At 37.4% G+C, this 24,873-nt stretch overlaps 2 protein-coding genes across 8 annotated transcripts; one reads left to right on the forward strand and one right to left on the reverse strand.

Annotated features, from left to right (window-relative positions):
• Positions 1-681: 681 nt before the first annotated feature.
• LOC110376325 (uncharacterized) lies at positions 682-18,472 on the forward strand. The gene is made up of 15 exons (XM_064039558.1): positions 682-977; positions 7,561-7,751; positions 8,293-8,474; positions 8,695-9,226; positions 9,316-9,466; positions 9,613-9,754; positions 9,972-10,080; positions 10,332-10,414; positions 11,224-11,321; positions 11,568-11,688; positions 12,190-12,425; positions 13,909-14,103; positions 15,053-15,155; positions 17,049-17,175; positions 17,662-18,472. Exons 1-15 carry the CDS (start codon positions 863-865, stop codon positions 17,806-17,808), a joined length of 2,532 nt encoding a protein of 843 aa, XP_063895628.1. The 5' UTR covers positions 682-862; the 3' UTR covers positions 17,809-18,472.
• Positions 18,473-18,529: 57 nt separating this feature from the next.
• LOC110376332 (nuclear transcription factor Y subunit alpha) lies at positions 18,530-23,297 on the reverse strand. Of its 7 annotated transcripts, none has more exons than XM_049841373.2 (10): positions 23,139-23,297; positions 22,267-22,445; positions 21,853-21,873; positions 21,527-21,590; positions 21,277-21,402; positions 20,887-20,978; positions 20,391-20,579; positions 19,979-20,061; positions 19,782-19,878; positions 18,530-19,428 (listed from the first exon to the last, which is right to left on the reverse strand). In XM_049841373.2, exons 2-10 carry the CDS (start codon positions 22,432-22,434, stop codon positions 19,354-19,356), a joined length of 915 nt encoding a protein of 304 aa, XP_049697330.1. In that variant the 5' UTR covers positions 22,435-22,445; positions 23,139-23,297; the 3' UTR covers positions 18,530-19,353. The 7 variants fall into 7 exon arrangements, with proteins under 7 accessions (XP_049697330.1, XP_049697331.1, XP_049697328.1 ...); XM_049841374.2 differs by having other exon boundaries at positions 19,782-19,869; positions 21,850-21,873; XM_049841371.2 differs by having other exon boundaries at positions 21,850-21,873.
• Between the last annotated feature and the right edge of the window lie 1,576 nt (positions 23,298-24,873).

The following is a 24,873-nucleotide window of genomic DNA, read 5'->3' on the forward strand; positions in this document are numbered from 1 at the left end:
TTATTATTTGTTCATTTACTTTAATTTGTGTAATATATTCTTTAGGAAAATTAGCTTTAATTAGGAAAATTTTAAATTAGGAAAATCTTTAGGAAAATTAGGGTATAATCATGTTCACGTCCATATTACTTTATTTCAAAGCCACTCATTCCATTTCTTCTTCATTCCCCAATTTTTTTTATGTTTTAACAAATACATTTCAATATAGTTTAAAAAGTTTTGTCCTTAAATAATTCTTATTAAAAAGAAACAATAAAAACTTTGTGGAACCGAATACCGAAGACGATAAGTTTGTGATTTAATCTTATTTCTATAGCCGTTTTCTGTTTGTCATAAGACAGGTTTGTCTTACTACTAATATGGTAGATTATTAATTTTTGGGTAACACTTTCTACCATAGACATCACCTAACTTTTTTCAGTGTCGTTGTGTCGGTTCTTATAAAAAGAAACTAATTATGTACAAAAAATTTACAATAAATATAAGTCTGGATCACAATCATAATGGCTATTTTTTCAACTTTACAGAAAATTATTTTGCTTTGTAATAATACTGTAGCAGGTGACACGTGAAAGAACCCTTTCGATGAATTGTCTATGACCATGCGCGCGTTATTCAATTTCGTTGCCAAGCAACGCGATAATAATCCTAAAAGCACAGTTGTATTTGGCCGATTTTCGAAGTAGGTTCATGTCCTGGTGAATTATAAATAATATCGGGGCGTACGCGTGGAATTATTTTGCCCCAACAATATTTGAAATAAATAAGTTCAGCGAAAATGAAGAAAAATTATTCAAATATATTTCGGACATGAATACTGCGATTGTTGTGTTACAAAAATGCACTTGTTATTATTAAATTAATGCGGCTCATTAAGCGATATCTCTCAAACATAATGCTCAAAATTAATTTACAATATTTGTTCTTCAATTATGTTGTTTTTGCGTTGGCTGAAGATTACGAAAGTGATGACAAATGTAAGTATTTTTTGAATCATATTTAGATAATAATCGCCCTCTGTAAGTTACTCACGGAGGGATATACCTACCTTCCTAATTAAATTATGAATGTAATTCTGCTGTATTAACTAGGTACACTAATATTTTAAAGATATACATAGTAATGTCTTTAAATAAAAAAAAACTAGTTTTGATGATGATATTCTGATAATATCCCTCATTGGTTACACAGGGCTTTTCCAGGTACAATGTTTTTTCCCTAACATCTTGCGAAATGTGCAGGTATTTTTCAATGTTTCTAATGCAACGGTCATCGAACCACAGCTACAGTTTCATTTTCGTAACTAATTAATAAGATCCAGATCGCGTGTTAAAGAAATATAAATCGTTGACTATGAATCTTCGATAAGATTGACTAATTATCCTAGGCTTAAGGTATCTATCATTCAGTTCCGTAATACCGCTTTAGGATCCCACTCAAACTATCGGTTGACTTAAAGTTTGCAGTTTTCGGGGTCTCCTAAACCTTTGGACATGTCTAACGTAATCGCGACCTATGTATTACGATGTCCACGTATCTCATAATTACGAATCAAGTACGTACATTCCCATAGCGCACACAATGACATAGACAATTATAATAATAATCAATCAAGGCACAGGCAACATCATAGTCAGCCGACCGCGTCCCGCGCTTCCGCTGTCACATGAACACAAAAGATGCGTGCGCTCGCGCCGCGTAACCGCCGCATTACGCCGCTATTATATGCCTTTTTGTTAGTTTTTTGTTGGAAACGAATTCTGGTTACGGACAGGATGCGTGATCTAAAATTCCACAGACCTACATGACTCAATGGGGTACTGAATGGAGTATTTCTGATAGACGGCCTTTAATGAAACTGAATTGATGGTCGAATGTTAGTTATGTTGATATTGTGCGAGTATGGTTACAATTGACACGAATTGTGGGTACCTAAAGGGTCATTGAATTGACATTCATATGACCAATGCTAAGCTTAATCACATCGTCAAAACACCATGAGTAGTTCCCCCGAATCACGAGATCAAATGATCGAAAACTGTGACCAGTCTTTCATGATATGGAACCTACATATAAAGTAATTGTTGCTCCAACAATTTTTTCAAAAAACCTTGCAAAAATAATGAATACAATTTAGTTTAGGTCTGTTCAGTATCCGTGTCGTGACCGCTCCGATAATTCCGGTGCCATTCGGTGCACTGAACCTTTTTCGCGATTTCCGCCATTACACTAAATATTTCATTCAAATCTGGTTGGTTTTGCAATTTTCCTACATGCCCATATCTACTTAGATCATGTAGGTAAAATAGGGTTGGGTTCAAGATATTGCTTGCAAAATATTGCTTCTCTGGGAAGGAAAGTTCCAGCGTTTCTAAGCGAATTTAAAAGATAGACAAATAGTTATAGTAAGTATACTAAAATAAACTTCCAGTAAGTTCATTAATTAAGGCAAACGTCCTACTTTCCTAATAAGTTTTTAAATCGATACGCAATCGAACGCAACTACGAAATAATTACTAACCAAACATGCGCTTCTATGAAGGGAAAGATAAATATCCTCTACAAAGTAATATAAGTACGTATAATATTGAGGAAATGCGTTCCGTATCGTATAACTCCGGGGCATGGTACGGGTTGGTGCTAATCCTGGTAACGACGGCGCTGCATGTCATAAGCTTAAGCGATTTTAATTGATTTTTATTGTTCTGAGAGAGATCTTAGTAAACTGACGGAATTTTTTCTATACCTAATTGAATATTGTACAAAACTCTGGGTCGACCAACTAGTCCCAAACGAAATGGTTTGCTTACGCTGTTAAAGAGGACACGGCTAGACGCCATTTTGGATTAATGTATGGCTGTCATTTTCAAAGTAACGTGACCAACTTCTGGTTCTCAACCGCTCGCCGGTATCTCAAAACTTGTACCACACAAAAAAGTCCCAGCAACTGAAAGTTACAGGGAGGGCCGATAAACTGTAAACCTCATTTATTTGGGAGATCACGCGATGTTACAAAACTCAGACATGTTTGTCGACTTGTTTACGATAGCTAACTTCGACTTTTTGGCTGTTTACAGCGAATTCTTGATTTATAACATTAGATGCAACTTGCATGCTTCGTGCATAGTTTTTTACGTCATTAAGTATTTTATGCTCTCTCTTCATTGCTATGCAAATATTTTCTGCTATTAAAATTCCTTTGCAATGACATTCTTGGTTACTAAAATTGAGTTTTTCATTGGTGCCTTGCGTTACATGCGTATGTAGGTAGGTAGGTACCTACATACTTTTGGAGTTAGTCAAAGAACTTACAGTCTGAAATTCGGCAGATGACAAAATTGACTGAAATTCGCAGTAACTAAGGAATCCAAATAAATAATTTAAATCCGAAACCTAATGTCGTTGTTTGATATCGATTTTGACCTTGTAATCACGAAAACCGTAACTCACGATTTTCGGCAATTGGTATAATTTTCACCGTAAGTATCGGGTAAATTATAAAATACGGCAGTCTCTTCTCTTGAATATTATGGCAATGTTCTATATTTTAACAGCGATGGCATCATCCTCATTAATTAAATATGCTACCTAAGCCCAAACGGCTTGCGGATACTGGAATACCTTATTTATTTCGCTTTTACTGTAATAAACGTCAATTAAAATTATTACGCGTGGCCAATTTATCTACAGCAGGATCTTTGTGTGCATTTTGGTCATGCAAAATTTTCTTTACGGGCCCAAATTTTGTACCTAATCTGCGAGTTAATTATTTCATACAGTCGATTTCTTATTAATTACGGCTAAAGCCCGAAGTGCGGCAACACCTAGTTCTAGCCGGTTAAAGCTGGCTGTAGCACATTGGCCCTTTATACTTTAGATATAACATACCTACCTCATCTCGATTACTTACATAGAAAAAAATATTGAAATTATGAACTTCCCTATGTATTTCCTTATGTACACTATGAACTGCCCTATGTATTTCCTTATGTGCTCTCTATGAACTCCCCTATGTATTTCCTTATGTACACTCTATGAACTGCCCTATGTATTTCCTTATGTGCTCTCTATGAACTCCCCTATGTATTTCCTTATGTACACTCTATGAACTGCCCTATGTATTTCCTTATGTGCTCTCTATGAACTCCCCTATGTATTTCCTTATGTACACTCTATGAACTGCTCTATGTATTTCCTTATGTACCAGTGGCGGATTTACAAACTTGCCGCTAGTAGGCCATTCAATTTTTGCAGCCTCTAATGATTGTGAACTTAATGATATTTCTGTCAGTTACTAGATTATTTTTGCAAGCCTCTATGTATGTACCGAAGAGTTTAATGTTAACAAGTTTATATGACAGCGACTTTGAAGCGTAAAACCTCTGTAACTTTTAAACGGCTCAATCGATTTTCATCATACACTAAAAAAATACTAAATTGAAATCGGTTCATTCGTTCGGGTGCTATGATGCAGTGGCGACGTAGCATCGGGTGGCACCCGGGGCGGACTACCTTTGCAGCCCCCCAAAAAAAAACGACAAATGTAAATACTTTTCTGTTCCAAAACTCAATAATTTTGTAAAGTGAAAAAGTCGCGAGCGAAGCGAGCGCGAATTTTTTTTTAGTTTTGGTACACAAAAATATCTACCCAAACAAGAGTGGAAAAAAAGCACTGCAAAAGAGAAGCCGCGAGCGTAGCGAGCGTGAAATTTTTGATGTTTGGGACGCAATAATACCTAAAGAAATCAGAAAATAGCCACTGTCAAGTGAAAGGCGCGAGCGCAGCGAGCGCGGAATTTTTTGAGTCTTGGAACACAAAAATACTCACACAAGTTTGAAAAAAACCAGTGTAAGGTGATCTTCACACTGCCTCGCATCACGCTGCATCTTGCGTGTCGACGCACCCAGGGCCGTCTTTAAACTATTTGAGGCCCTGGGCACATTAGGATCATGGGGCCCCTATGACCTTGAGATAACACTATTTAGTTACAATATATAAAGAAAATAGACAAACAAGGTTCTAAATTTATTTTTATTTCGTTACTAACTATAAAAAAATAGGACATATAAAAAATAATCTACAAAAGTAACTCATCATCCTCCGAGCCTTTTTCCCAAACTACGTTGGGGTCGGCTTCCAGTCTAACCGGATGTAGCTGAGTACCAGTGCTTTACAAGGAGCGACTGCCCTATCTGACCCCCTCAACCCAGTTACCCGGGCAACCCAATACCCCTTGGTTAGACTGGTGTCAGACTTACTGGCTTCTGACTACCCGTAACGACTGCCAAGGATGTTCAATGACAGCCGGGACCTACAGTTTAACGTGCCATCCGAAACACAGTCATTGGCGTCTAAGATATACTTAGAAAGTACATACAAACTTAGAAAAGTTGCATTGGTACTTGCCTGACCTGGAATCGAACCCGCGCCCTCATACTCGAGAGGTTGGTACTTCTTAATTCATTTTTTATTCGTTTCAATTTGGAGAAGGAGCGTCCTCCGCCAGTGGCGGCGTAGCATCGGGTAGCACCCGGGGCGGGCTACTTATTGAGCAATCCCCTTCCAAAAAAAAAACGACAAAATATAATCACGTAGTAAAATCATTCAGAATTAACACAAAAGTACCCAAACAAGTTTGAAAAAAGCACTGTAAAGTGAAGAAGGCGCGAGCGCAGCGAGCGCGAAATTTTTGAGATTTTTAACACAAAAGTACCCAAACAAATTTGAAAAAAGCACTGTAAAGTGAAGAAGGCGCGAGCGCAGCGAGCGCGTAATTTTTGATATTTGGGACGCAAAAAGATGTGTAAAGAAGTTAGAGAAAATCACCGTAAAGTGTAGGGCGCGAGCGCAACGAGCGCGAAATTTTTGAGTTTTGGAACACAAAAGTACTCAAACAAGTTTAAAAAATAGGTTTTATACTTTCTGTACACAGTTACTTAGGTGCTTCATTTTAACTCTGAACATTTTTTAATTGGTCATTATCATCAGATTTTTAATACCTAAATATCGGTTATCATTAGGTAATCTGGCAGGAACTAGGGGGCCCCATTCGATCGTGGGGCCCTGGGCACTTGCCCATTGTGCCCAGTGGAGAAGAGGGGCCTGGACGCACCTACGCGCGTTCCTGCGGGAGTGCAGATCTGCATCATCGTGCGGGTTTTTCGCGCACTCACGCGCGTAGGTGCGTTTTGTAGATTCACGCACGGCGGCTTCCATTTTCAAATATACACGTCAGGCCCATTCAAAATCACGCGCGTCACTGCGGGATTCAGTGTGCCATACCTTGCGTCTCGCCCCGCATCTACGCGCGGGGGTGCGTGTTTCTCCGCATGTATGTGCGTGATCCGCATGAACGCGCGTGGATGCATTTTCAGTGTGTTGGACTATGCGTGTTTTCCATACAAACGGAGATATTTCCATACAACGGAAAAAAACGCATCCACGCACTACGCTGCATCATGCGGGGCAGTGTGATAATCGCCTAAAGTGAAAAAGCTGAGAGCGCAGCGAGCGCGAAATTTTTCGAGTTTTGGACACAAAAGTCCTCCACGCGTTACTTGTTTTTACTACTTCGGTGCTTTAACTTTTTGTTAAATTGAGGACTCAAAGAGCGCAGAACAAACCAGGAATGATGAAAAAAGCCGCGAAACCGCGAGCGAAGCGAGCGGATTTTTTATTTTATTTTTATTGAAACGCTATTAGAATATTTTAAAATGATCACGTAAGTACCTAAGTATATGTATATTACAGTTTATTAATTTTGCGTTTATTAATCGTCTATTTATATATGGATTGTGTACTCATATACTCAATTATAAAAAAAACCGGCCAAGTGCGAGTCGGACTCGTGCACGAAGGGTTCCGTAAATTACAGTTAAATCAACCTATCTCAAAAACTATAAGAGATACTTTGATCAAACCAAAAATCGTTGAAAGAGTTAATTAGCATGCATCACCTCTATTTTTTTTAGAATTTTATACCCCGTAGTTATAAAAATAGAGGGGGGGGGACATACTTTTTACGACTTTGAGAGCTGATATCTCAAAAACCGTTCACTTTAAGAAAAATGTTTTTTAGAAAACTTTATATCATTTTAAAAGACCTTTCCATTGATACCCCACACGGGTATGTACATCGAAAAAAAAAATTTCATCCCTCAGTTACATGTATGGGGGGCCCCACCCCCAATTCTTTTTTTTACTATTTAGTGTCATATTTTTATAGCGGTTCATACAACACATATTCCCATCAAATTTCATCACTGTAGTACTTATAGTTTCCGAGTAAATCGGCTGTGACAGACGGACAGACGGACAGACGGACAGACGGACATGACGAAACTATAAGGGTTCCGTTTTTGCCATTTTGGCTACGGAACCCTAAAAAAACCTGTAAAAAAATTGCTAATTTTGCCGCCCCTCTAAATCTGCCGCTCTAGGCACTGGCCTACTTGGCCTATTGGTAAATCCGCCACTGTTATGTACACTGTATGAACTCCCCTATGTATACTCTGTGAACTCCCCTTTGTATTTCCTTATGTACACTCTTTCTTCTCCAGTATACATGCTGGTATCCCAAGACCAGCATCAGCGTACTCCTCGGTTGGAAGACTTCTTCTGGACAGGGTCAGGAGATGGACCCCCGCCACCTCCAGATCCACCCCTGCCGGCACCAGTTCAACCCTCAACCCCTGTTGTACGAACTACGACTGTACTGGCTACCGTGTATCTGGACTCTTATCCGCCTCAAGTAAGTTTTTTTCAATTATTTTGTGCGAAGCTGACAATCATTCTTTCGAAGAGACCAGGCAACTGGGTCGAGGAAGTCAAACCGGTAGTCGATCCATGCAAGACACTGGTATTCAGTCAGCTACATCTGGTGAAGTAGGAAGCCGACCCCAAAATAGTTGAGAAAAGGCTAGGCCGATACAATGATGATTCGTATATTGTGAAATTGACAATTGCGAAGTCGGTTAAATCAGTCTACTAAAGTCTGAATAATTTGTAAGCAGTTCGTTGGATCCGAAAGTATCTCTAGTTTACTTGTTTACTAAGATATGGGTAAATGTAGAACTGAAAATAAAATTTCAACCACTGTTCGAGCGTTTTACTACCGACTTCCCCTTACTTTAGGGGGAAAATAATCATAATTGACTCATTCATTTCATTTAACCAACCCTTTGTAGTTTTGATCTACCTTTCCAAAGTCTTGTAGTCATGCAATTTTTTACAAGAATTTCAAAATTTCATCGTGTGTGTCGTATTTGATGAAGCTTGTAAATTCGTCACAGGCGGTGAAAGATAAGGCCACGGGGGAGTGCATGCTCAATTGTGGCGACGCTGGTGTGCCAGGTAGCCTGGAGCCCGAGATCCCCGATGACCGAAGGTACTGGCTCCTCACTGTCATTCAGGGATCCACTCCAGATAGCCTGCAATTGAGACTCGCTAGGTTGTACCAGAAAGCCTTCTTGAGGTAACAAACGCTCCCCTTAAAATTATTAATTAGTTCATTTTCAAGCTTTCCTCGCTACCATGCCATCATTATATTCACTCTCAGTAAACTTAGTTGAACATGATTAGTTTCACATTTGTATTCACTCAGTTTCCAAAATCTAGCTTCTTTGGCTCTTTGATTTGAACACCTATCATTCAATGATAATAATTTAACTGTACTTAATTCCTGTTCATTTCAGACAACAAGAGCGACACCTGGGTATTATCAAGTCTCTCGACGCGCCTCCTGCTCGAAAGAAACACGATGTTCATTCCTTCGTAGTTAATAAAGACAATAATGTTAGTCCTGTAGGTCCACAGAATACCATCACTCCTTTCAAGTACCTTGACGTAGATAGCTCTATGATTTCTGCGGCATCAGTAGCTAAAAAGGAAAACTCAAGTAGCAATGTTCTAGATTCTTCTAGTGATTTTGTATATCCCGCAAACGTAGAAATGTTTTCTATAGACTCTAACACCATTTCATTGAATGCAGAAATAAAAGCAACAAAACTGAATGAAGTAGAATCGTGGATTCTAGCTACACCAACAGTGATTATTCATAAAAGGGAAGTAACAGATAGGGAACAATTTGAAGAGTTTAGAGAGGATTCTATTGATATACCTTTAGAATCAGAATCTGATGGTAATGAAACGACGTTGTTTAAGCGAGAAATATTGAGTCCTGAACAGCAGCCACCAGTGCAAGTTCATATTCAGAACATAACTGAGGTAAGATCATCTACATAGAATTCGGAAGGCAATGTCTACTTGATCAAACGCTTTGCCCGAATCCAAAGAGTTAATGGGTGGTTTTCTAGTCTTCAGATACTGGTAGTATTCAGATAGTCTACGTGGTGTTGGTTGGTGGAAGGGCAGTGCCAGCTGCAGTGGCTGCCAGGGATATGAGGCTTGTCAGAGACGCTGAGGTTGCCAGAGAATTGGGAGCTGTTGTTACTACTAAAGCTGAGCGTGAGTGCTTTTCATATTTCATTTTTCTTGGCGATTAATAAATGGAAGAATTCAACACATTCCACAAAGCCATGTAATTTCTCATTATTGCATGCATGTTAGTACAATTTATAAATCATCAAGTATAAACCAATTCTCTTTAGCAGCGTACCTGAAAACAGCGGAGGGTTTGGAAGGCGAGGCGGGGGGAGGGGTGCATGGGACTGAACTGTGGGCGTTAGCAGTGGGTGCTACTATAGCAATCCTGTTGTTGCTTGTGTTGTTGGCACTGCTGTGTTTTGCTCACAGGTGACTAAGAATTTGCTAGAAGGAATGAGACCATTGGAATATTTGTTCTTAGAAAATTTTGACTTGTCATTCAGGCCTTCGTAATTGAACCCAACAGAATTTTCAGTGTTTTCTGATGATGAGGCATTAGAAATAATTGTAACTCTTGAATTATTAAAGCCTGCCTATCATTATTTCTTCTCCTTACGTCGATTACCAATACTTATTTGTGTTTCAGAAAAAAAGCAATGAAGTCTGCAGCATCAATGAGAGCGTACAGAAACGAACTCATGAGAGAAGCTGAGAGGAATCAGTTGAAACAAGTGCACGAAGAAAAAGATGGCAGAGTAAGTCCTTTAAAGCATACACACTTTTGGATAAAAACTGCAGGATATCTAACCTTGAAAATAAAGTCATCTACCGAGCCTTTTTTCCTAACTATGTTGGGGTCGGGTCCCTTGAAAATTAAGTAGATACTCTAAATAGGGTGTCCCTTAAGGAAAATGACTTGTATCTGCTATTCAATCTCGCCCTTGAGAAGTCACCAATATAACGGAAAATTTGATCTGTATTTGCCGTTTTTTTTACTTTTTCACAGCTAATCAGTGTGGTATCTCCGAGTAGAACAAGACCGAGTAGCAGACTCCTACCGATCTACAGAGCTGCTAGTGCTGCGAGCAGGTGATATAATCTTAGAAAAGTCGTCTTAAAAAATTTACTAAGTAAATAGAGTAAAACCTGTGATGCGGATACAAATATTCAAATTGATAAAATTGCAGACTTCAATTTTCTTACGGTTGCAAAAAGAAGGTTTGGTAAATGCTTACATTATCAGAACCATGTGTAATGAATATAAGACATATTTATGTTATTGCGATGTTAAACTATCCCTAGAAAAAGTCAAGATTAAATTAAGACCAAAAGAAAAAGTAATTTACTAGCCTGAGCCGACAAGTAATGTTCCTACACTGAAACAACTCCGTTATTCGGTGCTTCGGCTGGAATTAGAAATGAAATATTCAGGAGTCTAGGCTGTGTACGACATTCCTTGCTAAGAAGAAACTGAATTTGTGAAGAATATCTGGATGTTCTAGAATTGAGGAAAAAATTGAGTAGGTATTTAGTATTTACATGTGTGTAGGTATATTCCTGAAAAAAATAAAGGTACCTACTTATAAACGTTCGATTATGAAGATTATCCAATGTCTGAGAGGAGGCCTATCTATGCCCAGCAGTGGGGTGATAAAAAAGGCCAATGTCACAATTGAGTCAAATTAAAAAAACAAACATCGACAATTTATATACAACAATTTATATTCCATCATATTTGTAACATAGGTACATTTTAGGCAAACAAATGATTTCTATCGGTATTGAGAGCCTCCTCCTTTTAGAGAAGTCAGTTAAAAATTGAAGTCTCTAAGCGAAATTAGTACCTACCTAAGCAATTTTAAACTATTCCATATATAAAAAAATGCATGTTTTGCTAGTTCATCAACAACATCATCTGGGGTATCGGAGGTGGCTACAGCATTCCGACGCAGGCAGAAGAAACCACATGCTCTCAGAATGCCGCAGAAGAAAAGAGGTCAGTTGGGGTTCTGTAGTTTTTACCGCACCTAAAAGTAAGTAGTTTAAAGAAATAAAAATTGGATATGATGAAGAATTTACGCTACTGGATATATTTTTCCCAACCTGAGATTGCTCTCGTTAAGTATCATTATCCCAAAATAGGTATGCCATTTGATCAATTGCAATTTTCCAAATATAGGTACCTAAGTAATATTTTTACACTGGGTTAGTGACATTAATACCTATTTATATATTTCCGTAGTGGGTACAACAGACAGCTTACTAGAAGCCGCTGGACTGGATAGTTCCGATAGTGGCCAGCCTTCAGCACCACCAACACCTACCTCGTATCTCTCCATGCCTTCAGTCAACGCTTTCCCCAGGTATGAAAATTTACCAAAGAGAAGTTCGGATAACACGAACTACCTATATATTAGTATAAAAATTTGAAATACATAGGTACGTAGGTACCTAAATAATCTGCCTGACTTTTTGCTCCTATATTCTTCTTCTTTCTCCTGCCCTGTTCCCAAATTTTACTTGGGATCGGCGCAATATGTCATTTTCTTGCATTTTCCCCTGTCACTCGTCATACTGACACTCACTCCCTTCCTATTCATATCATCTTTCAGGCAATCCATCCATTTTTGCTCCTATCTAAACTCCACAATTGGGTTCGGCTTCTAAAACCCAAAAGTATCTTAAACTGAAATGTACCTATGACAGCCAAGAATTTTTTTCAAAATAGTTTCCAGAAACAAAGAAGATGACAGATTTTTTTTTATTTAGGTACATGTAATTTTTTTAAGGTACCTATTTTCTGTCACACAATTACTTCCAATCTTATATTCCATAAAAATAATTACGATTTCCAAAATTTCCAGAGGCAACGTAGTAGAGCCTTTATCCCGTATCTTAGAACCGGTATCAGTCCGTCACCTTGACCTGGACTCCCCACCTTCTTCTCCTAAGAAGACCAAGCCAGAGCCTGTGAAAAGCAAGGATGTGGTGCCTCGGAGACAGATGGCCTCGCAACTAGTACGGCTCGGCAGCATTGATAAGGACCCTGGAGTTATTGGCCCTTTGGTCTGGGATTTGCACTGCCAGAGGATTAAGGATGGTAAGAAGGCCATTCAGTGGCGGCGTAGCATCGGGCGGCACCCGGGGCGCACTACTTATTGAGCACCCTGCCTGCCCCCACCCCAAAAAAAACGACAAAATATAATTACGTAGTAAAAAGAATCATACAGAATTAACAAGAAAGTACCCAAACAAGTTTGGAAAAAGCACCGTATAGTATAGAAGCCGCGAGCGTAGCGAGCGCGAAATTTTAGATATTTGAAACGCAAAAAGATACCTATGTAAAGAAATTACTGTAAAGTGTAGGGCGCGAGCGCAGCGAGCGTGAAATTTTTGAGTTTTGAAACACAAAAGTACTCAAACAAGTTTGAAAGAAGCACTGTAAAGTAAAGAAGGCGCGAGCGCGAGTATTAATTGATATTTGGGATGCAAAAGATACCTATGCAAAGAAATTACTGTTGAGTGTAAGGCGCGAGCGCAGCGAGCGCGAAATTTTCGAGTTTTGGAACACAAAAGTACTCAAACATGTTTGAAAAAAAAAGACCGGAAAGCGAAGCAACTGCGAGCGTAGCGAGCTGAAAATTTTTTGAGATTTGGGACACAAAGTCCTTCACCTCCGCTTACAAATAGCGCCTAAATAGCTTAGAAATATCCACTGTAAAGTTAATTTTTTTATAGTTATTTTTGAGGACTCTTTAATTTAGGTAACTCAGAATTAAGCATAAATTAAAAGCTATTTAGGCGTAACTAAAGCGAGTGTCAGTTGTTTTTGCTACTTCGGTGGTTTAACTTTTTGCTTTTGAGGGCTCAAAAAGTAAGCGCAGAACAATTTAGAAATGAAGAGAAATCCGCGAGCGAAGCGAGCGGAATTTTTCTCTAACTTCGAGGAATTAATTTAAGAAATACAAAAGCAAAAATACAAGAGAAGGGTGACAGTCGGACTGAGAGGGGTGACCGCCTCGGTGTCTCGCACACGCACTGTTGTAGTTTTGTTTAAAATGTGAATATCGCGCAGTAAATGGTAGTGAACCTAGGCTTCGCAGATTAGAATGGCACCCTTAGTGACTTGTCTCTTCTGCCCGCGCCATCCTGGTCGTGCAGATATGTGCCGACCAAGATGGCACCCCCCGAGATGTGGCACCCGGGGCGGACCGCCCCCTCCGCCCCCCCCTTACGCCGCTACTGAGGCCATTGTTTAGCTGTTGAGTTTGGAGTGCACGACTGACTTAAAGATAACTTGAAATTATTTCCGTATTAAGTTCACTAGATAACTTGTTTCCATATTGAGTTTTAAAATTTGCCCAATTTGGACTATAATTCTATCGCAAGCTATTCTTGTCGGTTATAGCTATCTTAAAAAAAATCATACAATGGAAGCAGTAACTTTTGTCTACCATTGCTGTACTTAACACTGATTAGAAATAACGTTTCCGTTCTTCTTTAATTTTTGTATGAGATCAACCGAATTGTGCAGTCAACTTTAGCATCCAATTTATGTCCCACTTAACGTTTGTTACTTTCAGCTTCAAAACCTTCAAGTCCAGCGCAGTCAACAGCCTCAGCTCGCAAGGACCCTGGTCCCTCTCGCATGCGACAACGCTTCAACGAGCTGATGGACGATGCCTTCACACTCTTCGGTAGCGTCGGCTCCAGTCCCAACTCACATGACACTTATACTGTTGAGGAGAAGGATTCTAGGGATAAGGATAAGAAACCAGGTAGGAGAACTTTGGAAAGCATCTAGGCTGGTTTTCTGGAAGAGTTGGAGTTATTTCTACTTTGTAGAAACCTAAAATGCAAAATTATAAGTCCTGTGACTGAAAATAAAGAAGTGTTGCTTTTCAGTCTGATTTCAATAATTTTGCATCGAATTGGGCTGAAAGTCAGCAATGGAACAGAATTAAAATGTTATGACTTTGATTGTGAAAAAAAAATTAAACCGACTTCCAAAAACACTACAAAGCAAAAAAAAACTAATTTTAGGCCTAGAAGTCGGTGTCTAATGGATGTTACTAAGTTAATTTTGCCACCGACTTCTAGGCCGATGCACCTAAAATTAGTTGTTTTTTGCTTTGTAGTGTTTTTGGAAGTCGGTTTAATTTTTTTGTAAAAAAGTTTTTTATTTATAGCTTTTTAGTGATACGAATAGTTGTCACTATCCATAAGTCGAAAGTTCTCATCAATACAAAGAATATAAGCCCAAATACGAGGTGTTTTACATATTCAGTTGTCGAGTTCCTTCGACCTTCTCTGGTCTCCATCATCAGGTCAGCTCAAAACCTTCAATGTTGCAAAGGTCTCGTCAATACAAAAATATAAGCCCAAACACGAGGTCGTTTACATATTCAGTTGTCGAGTTCCCTCGACCCTCTCTGGTCTCCATCATCAGCTCCAAACCTTTACTGTTGAATAGTGCTTTCAGGCATACACCTGAGTGTCAAGTTTTTACAACATGTTTGCCTACAACTTTAGAAGGTTGCCCTCGATTTCTCAGGGTTTCCATCCTCAGAAAAACAAAAAAAGAATCACGTAAATCGGTCTATAAACCTCGTAGTAATCGATGTACATACATAGAAAAAAAAAAAAACATTCCGGCCGAATTGAGAACCTCCTCCTTTTTGGGAAGTCGGTTAAAAAAACTATAGAATCCTTTACTCCTTTATCCAGATTCCACAGAGCAAGTGACGCAGGCACGTAACGACAATGTACGTCTTCCCGGGTCACCATACACCGCCATGGACACGTTGAGGGGAAGATCTGCGGGGCCCGGGTAATACTTTCTCTCTTTTATGTGCATTTCTAATGATATGTCCATATACAAAATTGCGAGTCCACTTATGTGTTCATCTACGAAGATTGCAATTTCGCGGTAATTTTAGAAATCTTCGCACACTATCTGTCTGTACTTTCAGTCTTATTAAAATTGATTTGCCCATTTGCACAGTGCAGGTACTGTAGGAGAACACAAAAGTGATCCTACGTTTGTTCGCAAAAACTGAAGGCATTTATAAGAATAAAATAAACTCTTTTGCAAAAAAAAACGGGCACTTATGCGAAATCTTAGTTTTATGGACTTTACGTGTATTTCAAAGGGTTTTAGTGATTGTCGTATGTTTCTAGCATCAAAAGAGTTAGCCGAGCATGCGTGAGAGTGTATTCTAAATTTGAATTTTGTACAATTGCTAAGAAATTGGTTAAACCTTGTTTTGGACTAATTGCTGGCAGAAAGTTCGTCGGTGTTTTGAAAAGTTTTTGAAGTGATTTTCAAGAAAATGATAATGCAGTTTTAATTAATGATTAATGTACTTTTTTGTTAGATCAAAACATTTTTGAAAAACTATGCGTATTTGATAAAATTTTCACCTGCTCTAAATGGGCTATGCTGATGATTGATGGCAATGTTAAGAGTTTCGGTATTTTAGTGTAAAGCGTTCTATTGTTTAGGTATTGTACCCACGTGTTTTAAAATATCGCTTTTTCATAAATAAACACTATTTAGAAGAGTATCAGCACCTTTGGCTGCGACAAAACCAATTTAAAGTAAGCAGTGCCGATCACAACCCGTCTCCTATCGGACTTTGACATTAAAAAAATACCAAATTTTGTGATAATTGTTAAAATTAACCACATGAAAAATGATGAGGAGGGTTAAAGCTATCTAAAAAGTCAAATTATTGCCCCGTTAAAGCTCTCGATAACTCCATAGGTATCGGGTTACTAAACGACGATTAAGCTCAAAGGGAGTCAAAAATTCAAAATTATTGGCCAAACGTATGTTTCTTAAGAAATTAGCAGATAGCCAATTATTGTTATGATTTAAGCAGGAAAGTGCTGCAGATGCCAGAAAATCTCATTGTAGGCAAGTTTATTTAATAAAATGTCCGTGGGATGAAAACACGCTATTTGAACACTCAGACTCATAGATCTTCAGAGGTCTACGGAGTTTCCCAAGAGGCGAGGTTGTTTAAAAATCAGCGATTGCGAGACCTTAAAACCTCGTGCTCACAGTCTATGCGCTATTTTCTGTATTTAGTAGAATTTAAAGACTTTTAAAAATGTCAAAGTCCGATAGCAGACGGGTTGTGATCGGCACTGCTTACTTTAAATTGGTTTTGTCGCAGCCAAAGGTGCTGATACTCTTCTAAATAGTGTTTATTTATGAAAAAGCGATATTTTAAAACACGTGGGTACAATACCAAAACAATAGAACGCTTTACACTAAAATACCGAAACTCTTAACATTGCCATCAATCATCAGCATAGCCCATTTAGAGCAGGTGAAAATTTTATCAAATACGCATAGTTTTTCAAAAATGTTTTGATCTAACAAAAAAGTACATTAATCATTAATTAAAACTGCATTATCATTTTCTTGAAAATCACTTCAAAAACTTTTCAAAACACCGACGAACTTTCTGCCAGCAATTAGTCCAAAACAAGGTTTAACCAATTTCTTAGCAATTGTACAAAATTCAAATTTAGAATACACTCTCACGCATGCTCGGCTAACTCTTTTGATGCTAGAAACATACTACAATCATTTAAACCCTTTGAAATACACGTAAAGTCCTTAAAACTAAGATTTCGCATAGGTGCCCGTTTTTTTTGCAAAAGAGTGTATAAAGCTAGTATTATTATATAGTAACGTAAATGTTCGCAGCAGAGCTGGCCCCAGCACTTCAACCCCAGTTCAGCAGGAAGGGGGTCGGCCTCGCACGTCGTTCACGAGGACTGCGGCCGAGAGGAGAGTGCCTCCGCCTGCCCGGGCCTGGGGACACACGCCGCCGCAGGTAACATACACTATTCTTATGTAAACCTGGTCCATCAAAAAACATTAGCTTTACACCTCACTTTGTTCAAGAAAGATAGTTTAAATCTCTTCTCCCTAAGCCTATCTAGTCTACTATTTATTAGGTACTACATTCATCTCAATACATGGAATGTCCCTAAGTATTACCTAACATTATACCCACCTTCTCAGTCCCGTTAATTGTGTCTCTCTAAAATTACGCTTACCCCTTCAAGTAACTGAAGGTGTTTCATATTAATCGAGTTAATTTAATTGACACACTGAAGCCGACAATGTCGTTTTCACCCTCTATGATTAAATAACTATTTCTATAACAATTAGATATCTAGGATATCACTTTAGGTTTGGTGTTGGGGTGTTACTAAACAAAACAAGTTTCCACAGGCAAAAAGATACCCCTGAATCAACACCAAATTCCTTACACAGCAATGGGACGCCAACTCGATGATAATTTAAACGTTGGTAGTCCCTAGGTGCGCGGCCTACGGTCAACCCGGCCTTAATAACTACTGAAGGCAGATTACCGCCCGAGGACCCAGCAATACCACTAATATCGGCCATCAAGACGGAAATACAACGCATCAAGGAAACTGCCAGCAAGCCTAATACTTAGCCAAAATCATGTTCTTAGATTGTAAGGAAAGTCAGTTAGGAAAAATAATTGTTAAGAGTTTGTTAAGGGTTAAGGACATTCGTAATGTTAAGTCAAATATTTACAAGTTTATTCAGTTGCGTAGATTTTGAACCTACAAGATGTTTTTATGAGTGAATTTTCTTCAATGGTTTTCTTGGCAGGTTTATTATATTTTCATGAATATGAAATCGCTGTGTATTTAGGATAAACGATATGTTCAAAGTTCAATGAAAGTATTATTTATAATGGTATGTATTATAAGTCTGTTAATAATTAATTTATAATGAACATAGATATTAATCACGAATCTCAAAGATTTTTATTTACATTTTTATTGTTGTATTGGTTTTTACGAAAATTGGTTTTTGATTGTTTAAATATTAATCTTGTTTGATTGTTACAGTTGCGAATAATGTTTTTTTTAATGTATTTCTCAAGGTAGTACTCTTCCATATATTCGAGTGTTGTTTCTTTTTGACTCTGAAACGAAATTTAGACATAGCTAATTTCACTTTTATAAGTAAGGTAAAGAAACATAAATATGTATGAATAACGTTTGATGCCAATTTTGTAGTTTATGTAATCAACTAATCTACCTGATCTTCTTTTTGGGATAATGTTTACGAATCTCTTTATGATAAAGTTTTTGAACACAAATGATGTTTTCATTTCTAATTTCCCAATAAAATAATACATCATATTTTTTTGTAAGTGCATATTTATTTTGTACTTAAATTGCGTTATAAAAGTTCCTCAGTTAAAATCTTAAGAGTATCACTAACATAAATATTTACATACATACAAGTCACCCGAAAACTTTCAAAAACAAACTGTGAAACTATCAGAACAGCTCTTTGGCTTCTAATATAAAACAATGGAAAAATAACTGTTAAAATGAAGGCTAAATAAAAAAGAAGAAATTCACAGAAACTGATGCAAATGAAGTAAAGACAACTTTCACATTCCACATTCATAAAGATTAACAATAAAAAATAGATCACACCATAATTTTGGAATCAAAACAGTTAACAAATTCCTTAAAATCACGACACAAAACTAACCAAAATGTTGATATTTATTACTAGCCGTTTTCCCGCGGTTTCACCCGAGTCCCACGGGAGCTACTGCCCGCACCGGGATGAAATATAGCTTATGTTACTCGTAGATGATATAGCTTTCTAATGGTGAAAGAATATTTAAAATCGGTTCAGTAGTTTTTGAGTTTATCCATTACAACCAAACAAACAAAGTTTTCCTCTTTATAATATTAGTATAGATTACTTGTATAAAACTGACTTAGCCTCTAACATACAAAGTTTATCCACAATCAGCCTTTATGGTTCCTGGTGTTTTAGGAGTCACAGTTTAGCTCACGGACTGAGCATCGCGCACTGCTGTGCCAAAAGACACAGAATTCACTCGAACATTTGCTTGTCACTAGACTGGAACCCAGTCAGCACTGTTTGTCAGCCAGTTACTCGGTCACAGACAGTCTCCTTAGGTCTCGTCTTCATCAGACAACTGCTACGTGGATTGAAGAGTCTGCTGCGGTGCTAACCGCCTCCACTGAGTTGGCTGTTGTTCTTGAGTTTCATCATCCTGGAAAAATTAAATTTTACAGTAAATTAAATGTGTAAGATATTACATTCATTGTGAAGATGACATTAAAAATAATTCATCTGTAATAATGTTACAAAGCTGAAGATTTTTTTGTTTCCTTACAAACAAATCTTCAGCTTTAATTACACGCTAATAATTTTAGAAGCTACTGGAGTGTTTTATAAGCCCCTCTACCGAGGAAGGGTATAGATAGGATTTTTTATCCAGGTGTTTGCAGTAGCTCACACGGGACATGGGTGGAACTGCTGGTGGAAGTATTGCCGTGAATCGACATTCTCAACTTCATAAATCTTTATTATTGCAGTTTATATAAAATAATAAAAAAATATTACCTGTATAATTGTGATTGAAACAGTATCTGGTTTGATATCTTCCAGCAACTTCTGGTCGTCGCTGATTTGCTCCATATTCTCCATATTCCTGTAATGTCAGCACATTCCAAACAAATAAATATAAAGTTCTCATTACCCTTATACAATAACTTAGTGGAATGTATGAAGGTGTTAATGGAAAAGTATTATAAACTCACTTTCTGCTGCCGGAATGGAATCTGCCGCCTTCGCCTCGTATTCTGTTCATCGCGTGTCTATGTCGCGACTCGTGAAGGTATTTCTGAGGAAACAAAAACGATACAAATGTATTTTTTTCAATAATAGAGCAACAAAAGAACACAGCTTTGTTTTAACTAAAGTCCATTTCACAAAAGGAAGAAGCCCCGTGGAAAATTGTGGAACTATATATTTTTGTACGTAATTGCTGAGCTATCGCATAGACACTAGCGCTGCGTCAGCGGGACTACTTTCGTGAAATGGACTTTAAAATGCTTTTTACATGTTTTTTTATTTTTTTTTTCTGTACCAAAACAATCCCATTTCTTGGCTACATACACTACACACATACTACACTCCAAAAATCCGTAATCTTCAAGGGTCAAAACTCACAGGTCTTTCCTTAGGAATCTTTCCTTGCTCGTGCAGCTTAGCCCTGGCGGCTCTTCGCTTCAGTATGCGCTTGTACTGCCTCGCGTTGACGTACAGGAGTGGTTCCTCATCAGACCCTGCGGCGGATGAACTGGCGCCTTCCGACACTGAAGTACTCGCTCCGGCATTGTTGTTTGCGTTGTTTACCATCTGAAATTGTACAAACATAGATAGATAGTCTTATGGCCGTTCCCAATAATCTATCTCTCTATTGTTTGGCTTATTAGAGATAGGAATTGGACATAACTTGTATGAGGCTCTGTAAGCAAATCCACATTATTCCACAGACGATAAGTTATTGGAATCCACAGTTACTGGATTGGTAAGTAATATTTAAGCTGCTGTTTCAATCAAAATGCCAACTTAGAGTAAAACAGTAGGAACATGTGTTAGACAAATTTTGTATGGAGATGTCTAGACAAAGATTTTCTTTGGTTGTCAAGTGATTTTTACTTACCATAACAATATTAGGTTGGTTTACTATCTGCTGTGCCTGAACCGCATTGCCGACACCCGCTACTTGCACCAAATTACCGTTCAGATTTATCACTGAAATAGGAAAAATAATATCACGTCAAAGATAAGGCTAAGTACAAGATTTAGGGGAAATAATATTTTTAAAAACATAAATTCAACATTCTCTATCTATACTTAAAAGATCAAAGGGGTCTTCCGAATTTACCTAAACGTTAACGAAGAGTTTTACTTATTATAAACATTTATAATATAATCTATTTCACTTGTGTCACAGTAAAACTCCTTCATTTTGGTGTCAAACAATCAAATCTTTCCACTTTAAAATATCATGTAGATATGTTTCACTTATCAATGGCAAATTATAACTCACTTGTAGGTTGGTGTATGATCTGGTGCTGGTCTATGGTAGGCTGAGCGCTGGCTGCTACCGGCTGGTATATGAATGTCTGTCCGTCTGGAGTCTGCACCAATTGCATCGGCTGTATGTTACCTCCAGCTGTAATGTTAAACAATCAGATTATTATGGAACAAAATATCGGAATTGTAGATGATAAATTATATTTTATAGTTCTTTCTCTTCCTTGATTTAAAGTTATATTTAGAAAGTTTCAAATAAGTACCTTGAATGCTTGATATAGGCACAACTTGTAACTGCTGAAGCTGTTGACCGTTTGGTGTTGCAACCTGAAATAATAATTAATGAATATTTAGTATAATGAACATCAATTTCTGACAGATTGATAAATGGGAAAGGAAAATCTATGTATGTCAGAGATTTTTTTATACTGCTGAACCAATTTTGATGAAAGTTATGACAAGGCACTTAAAGTCATTATTAGTATTTAACAAAAGATATATATTTTTTGTGTCTTTGAAGTAGTTTCAATGAAAATAATGTAGGTAATATTTACAAATCTAGAATAAATATTATGTTTGATACTACTACCTGGATTTGCGGTGTCCCAATCTGATAGCATGTGCAATAATTACATGGTGTATTAGAAAGTAGTTATTCTCATTTCAAGAAAAACAATGACAAAAAACATAAAACAATAAAGGCAAAAGTTTGTGAGCATCTTTATAACTATGATGGATTTTATATGAATAATATAGTATTATACAGCTTTTACATGAACAACATAAGAGTTTGCATATTATGGGTGCAGGAAGTAATACCCTTTGGACATAGGTATCACCACGGGTTAGTTAAAGAGTAATTTCGTCAGTGGGTCATCTTAGGGCAGCTTTTTAAGAGTTGGTGTCTAATCTAAGGGAATATAATATATAATATTATATACTATGAAATAAGAAACATATTTTAATATTTACATACATTTTAATATGTAAATATTCATGTTACCTGTATAGCTGGGGCACTAGCGGGCACAGCATGTACCACAATTTGCTGTCCATTAGGGCCTTGTATCATATGTGGTGCCGAGTTGTTCATTTGCAGCACCTGCAGCTGCTGCCCGTTTATTGTCATCACCTGAGCTCCATCAGAGCCCTGGATTTGAGCGTGCTCCATTCTTAATTACTCTGGAATCGACAGCGTATATAAATTATTATTTTAAGTGGGTTGAAATATCATGGCAAAGAAAATATATTATTATGTGATATGGTAAAGACTAAGATGGAGAGTAGAAACTGATCCCAACATAACAGGCTGGGCATATTTATGATGATGTCTCTTTATTAAAATTCTGAAAAGAAAAAAAGTTCTTCTAATAAGAGGATCAAAGATTGACATGATAACAAACTGAACTTCAACAACAATAACTTATCTAAGTTTTGAAAGGAAATTTCCTCAATTATAAGTCGCAATCTGTCTCTCGTGGACATTTAGATAAGCATGAAGGTTGCACAAGTTACAATATAGTGCTCCAAGGGAATTTATATCGGCGAAGGCTTATGTGCCTACGAGCGTAGTCTGGTGTTTGGTCTGTCGAGATTAAAGTACCGTGAACTTACAACTTTCTACGATGTGCGAATCTTCCGAAAAGGGAAAACTTCGAGAATTATATCGCACTATCATCACACGGAAAACTCTACACGTCACTGTTACGAGGCCAAGGAGTGCAACGTAATCAAAATGGCTGCTGCTTTTCACGTAATTTCGTCAGACATGGTTGAAACTTTAACTTGAATTCTTGTAGTTTTCGCGTATTTCCAAATAGTTGCCGGCACAGCCATCACAATAGAATATTCGGCGAAAATAAATTGTAAACTTACATTGGGTCCTCACTGGTTTTTCGATGATTGGTTGACAAAAGATAGACCAATGGCCGAAGTCAATGATCGCAAGAACGCAGTAGATTGGTTCGACGCATTACCACTCCCAAACAAGCGCGCTCCCCTGCGCTTCCTCAGCTATCCAATCGTTCACGTAATTAATACATTGTCTATGGTAGAAATTAGCCTATCTCGATAAACCATTAAAATAAACGTTTAATTCTGTAGAACTAGGCATTTTTATGCAACAGAATTATTAAAGGAAAGAAACAATATGTTATTTATTCCTCAAATTATTGAAATGGTGACTTTAAAATAACTTCTACCTAAAATAATAAATCTCTATGCTCCATTTCATATCTTTACGCAAACGCTGAACATAGGGAAAGTTATATGTTTCGCATTATCGTCGTAAATACCTGTACTATATTATCCCACCCAAAACAAAAATGTGAAAGACTGCCAAGTTCGATAAAATGGGAATACTTCGCCTATAAAAGAAGTGAGATCTGAATAAGTACCAAGTTCCATACACATACCTTAGTTAAAAATAGTTACTTTTTCATGATGTTACTTGGCAAGTTTTCACACACCTTGTTATAAACCTACTAAACGCAATGAATCAAGTATTTAATTTTCTATTGAAACTTGCCAAGTAACATCATTAAAAAGGAACTATTTTTAACTAAGGTATGTGTATGGAACTTGGTACTTATTCAGATCTCACTTCTTTTATAGGCGAAGTATTCCCATTTTATCGAACTTGGCAGTCTTTCACATTTTTGTTTTGGGTGGGATTTCATTTATTTTTGTAAGGTTGTTTATTTTATTGTTTTCTTATTATTAAGTTTTGAATATGCACTATGCTTCTTACAAAGAAATAAACTAGATTAACTAAATGTACTAGATTTACCAACAGACTGACATGACATGTTATCATATATTATGTTCGTGGATCAAAGTTACACATTCATTATTTTCGAAAGTGACTCATACTTGGCCGTTTTCAGATTTTTACTTTACTTTGACTAAATACAAACCTTTGTAACAAATTTCAGATCGGTACGACCATTCGAAGATATATTATATAAATATAGATAAATTTAGTTCGTTTTAGTTCCTTAGGGATATAAACACCTTCATTATTTTGAAACCGACTCACACTTGGCCATTTTCAGATTTTTCCCTTTACCTTGACATAAAGACCTACCTCCATGCCAAATTTCAAGTCAATACGACCATTCGAAGATATATTATATAAATATAGATAAATTTAGTTCGTTTTAGTTCCTTAGGGGTATAAACACCTTCATTATTTTGAAACCGACTCACACTTGGCCATTTTCAGATTTTTCCCTTTACCTTGACATAAAGACCTACCTCCATGCCAAATTTCAAGTCAATACGACCATTGGAAGTGGTCTAGGTTTTTGATGAGTGAGTCAGTCAGTCAGTCAGTCAGTCAGTCAGTGAGTGTATAGTAAAAATAGCGATTTTCTGACGTCAATATCTCAAGACCTATAATAGGTATATTAATGAAATTTTGTATTTTAGATAAGTGAGGGGGTCTCAACAGATACTAGAAATTTGATATGCGTAAATAAAATAGATTTTGAGTTATAGGGGGGTCGAATTTGGCCCGAAATGGTTCGTGTAATATAACCCACGGCCGGTGTGTCGCTTTTTTTGCTCGAACTTGGCGGACACACTGCCGTGTGTCTAGATTATGTAACAC

This window comes from Helicoverpa armigera, chromosome 19 (genome assembly GCF_030705265.1).
Source record: "Helicoverpa armigera isolate CAAS_96S chromosome 19, ASM3070526v1, whole genome shotgun sequence".
In the NCBI taxonomy this organism is placed as follows: domain Eukaryota; kingdom Metazoa; phylum Arthropoda; class Insecta; order Lepidoptera; family Noctuidae; genus Helicoverpa; species Helicoverpa armigera.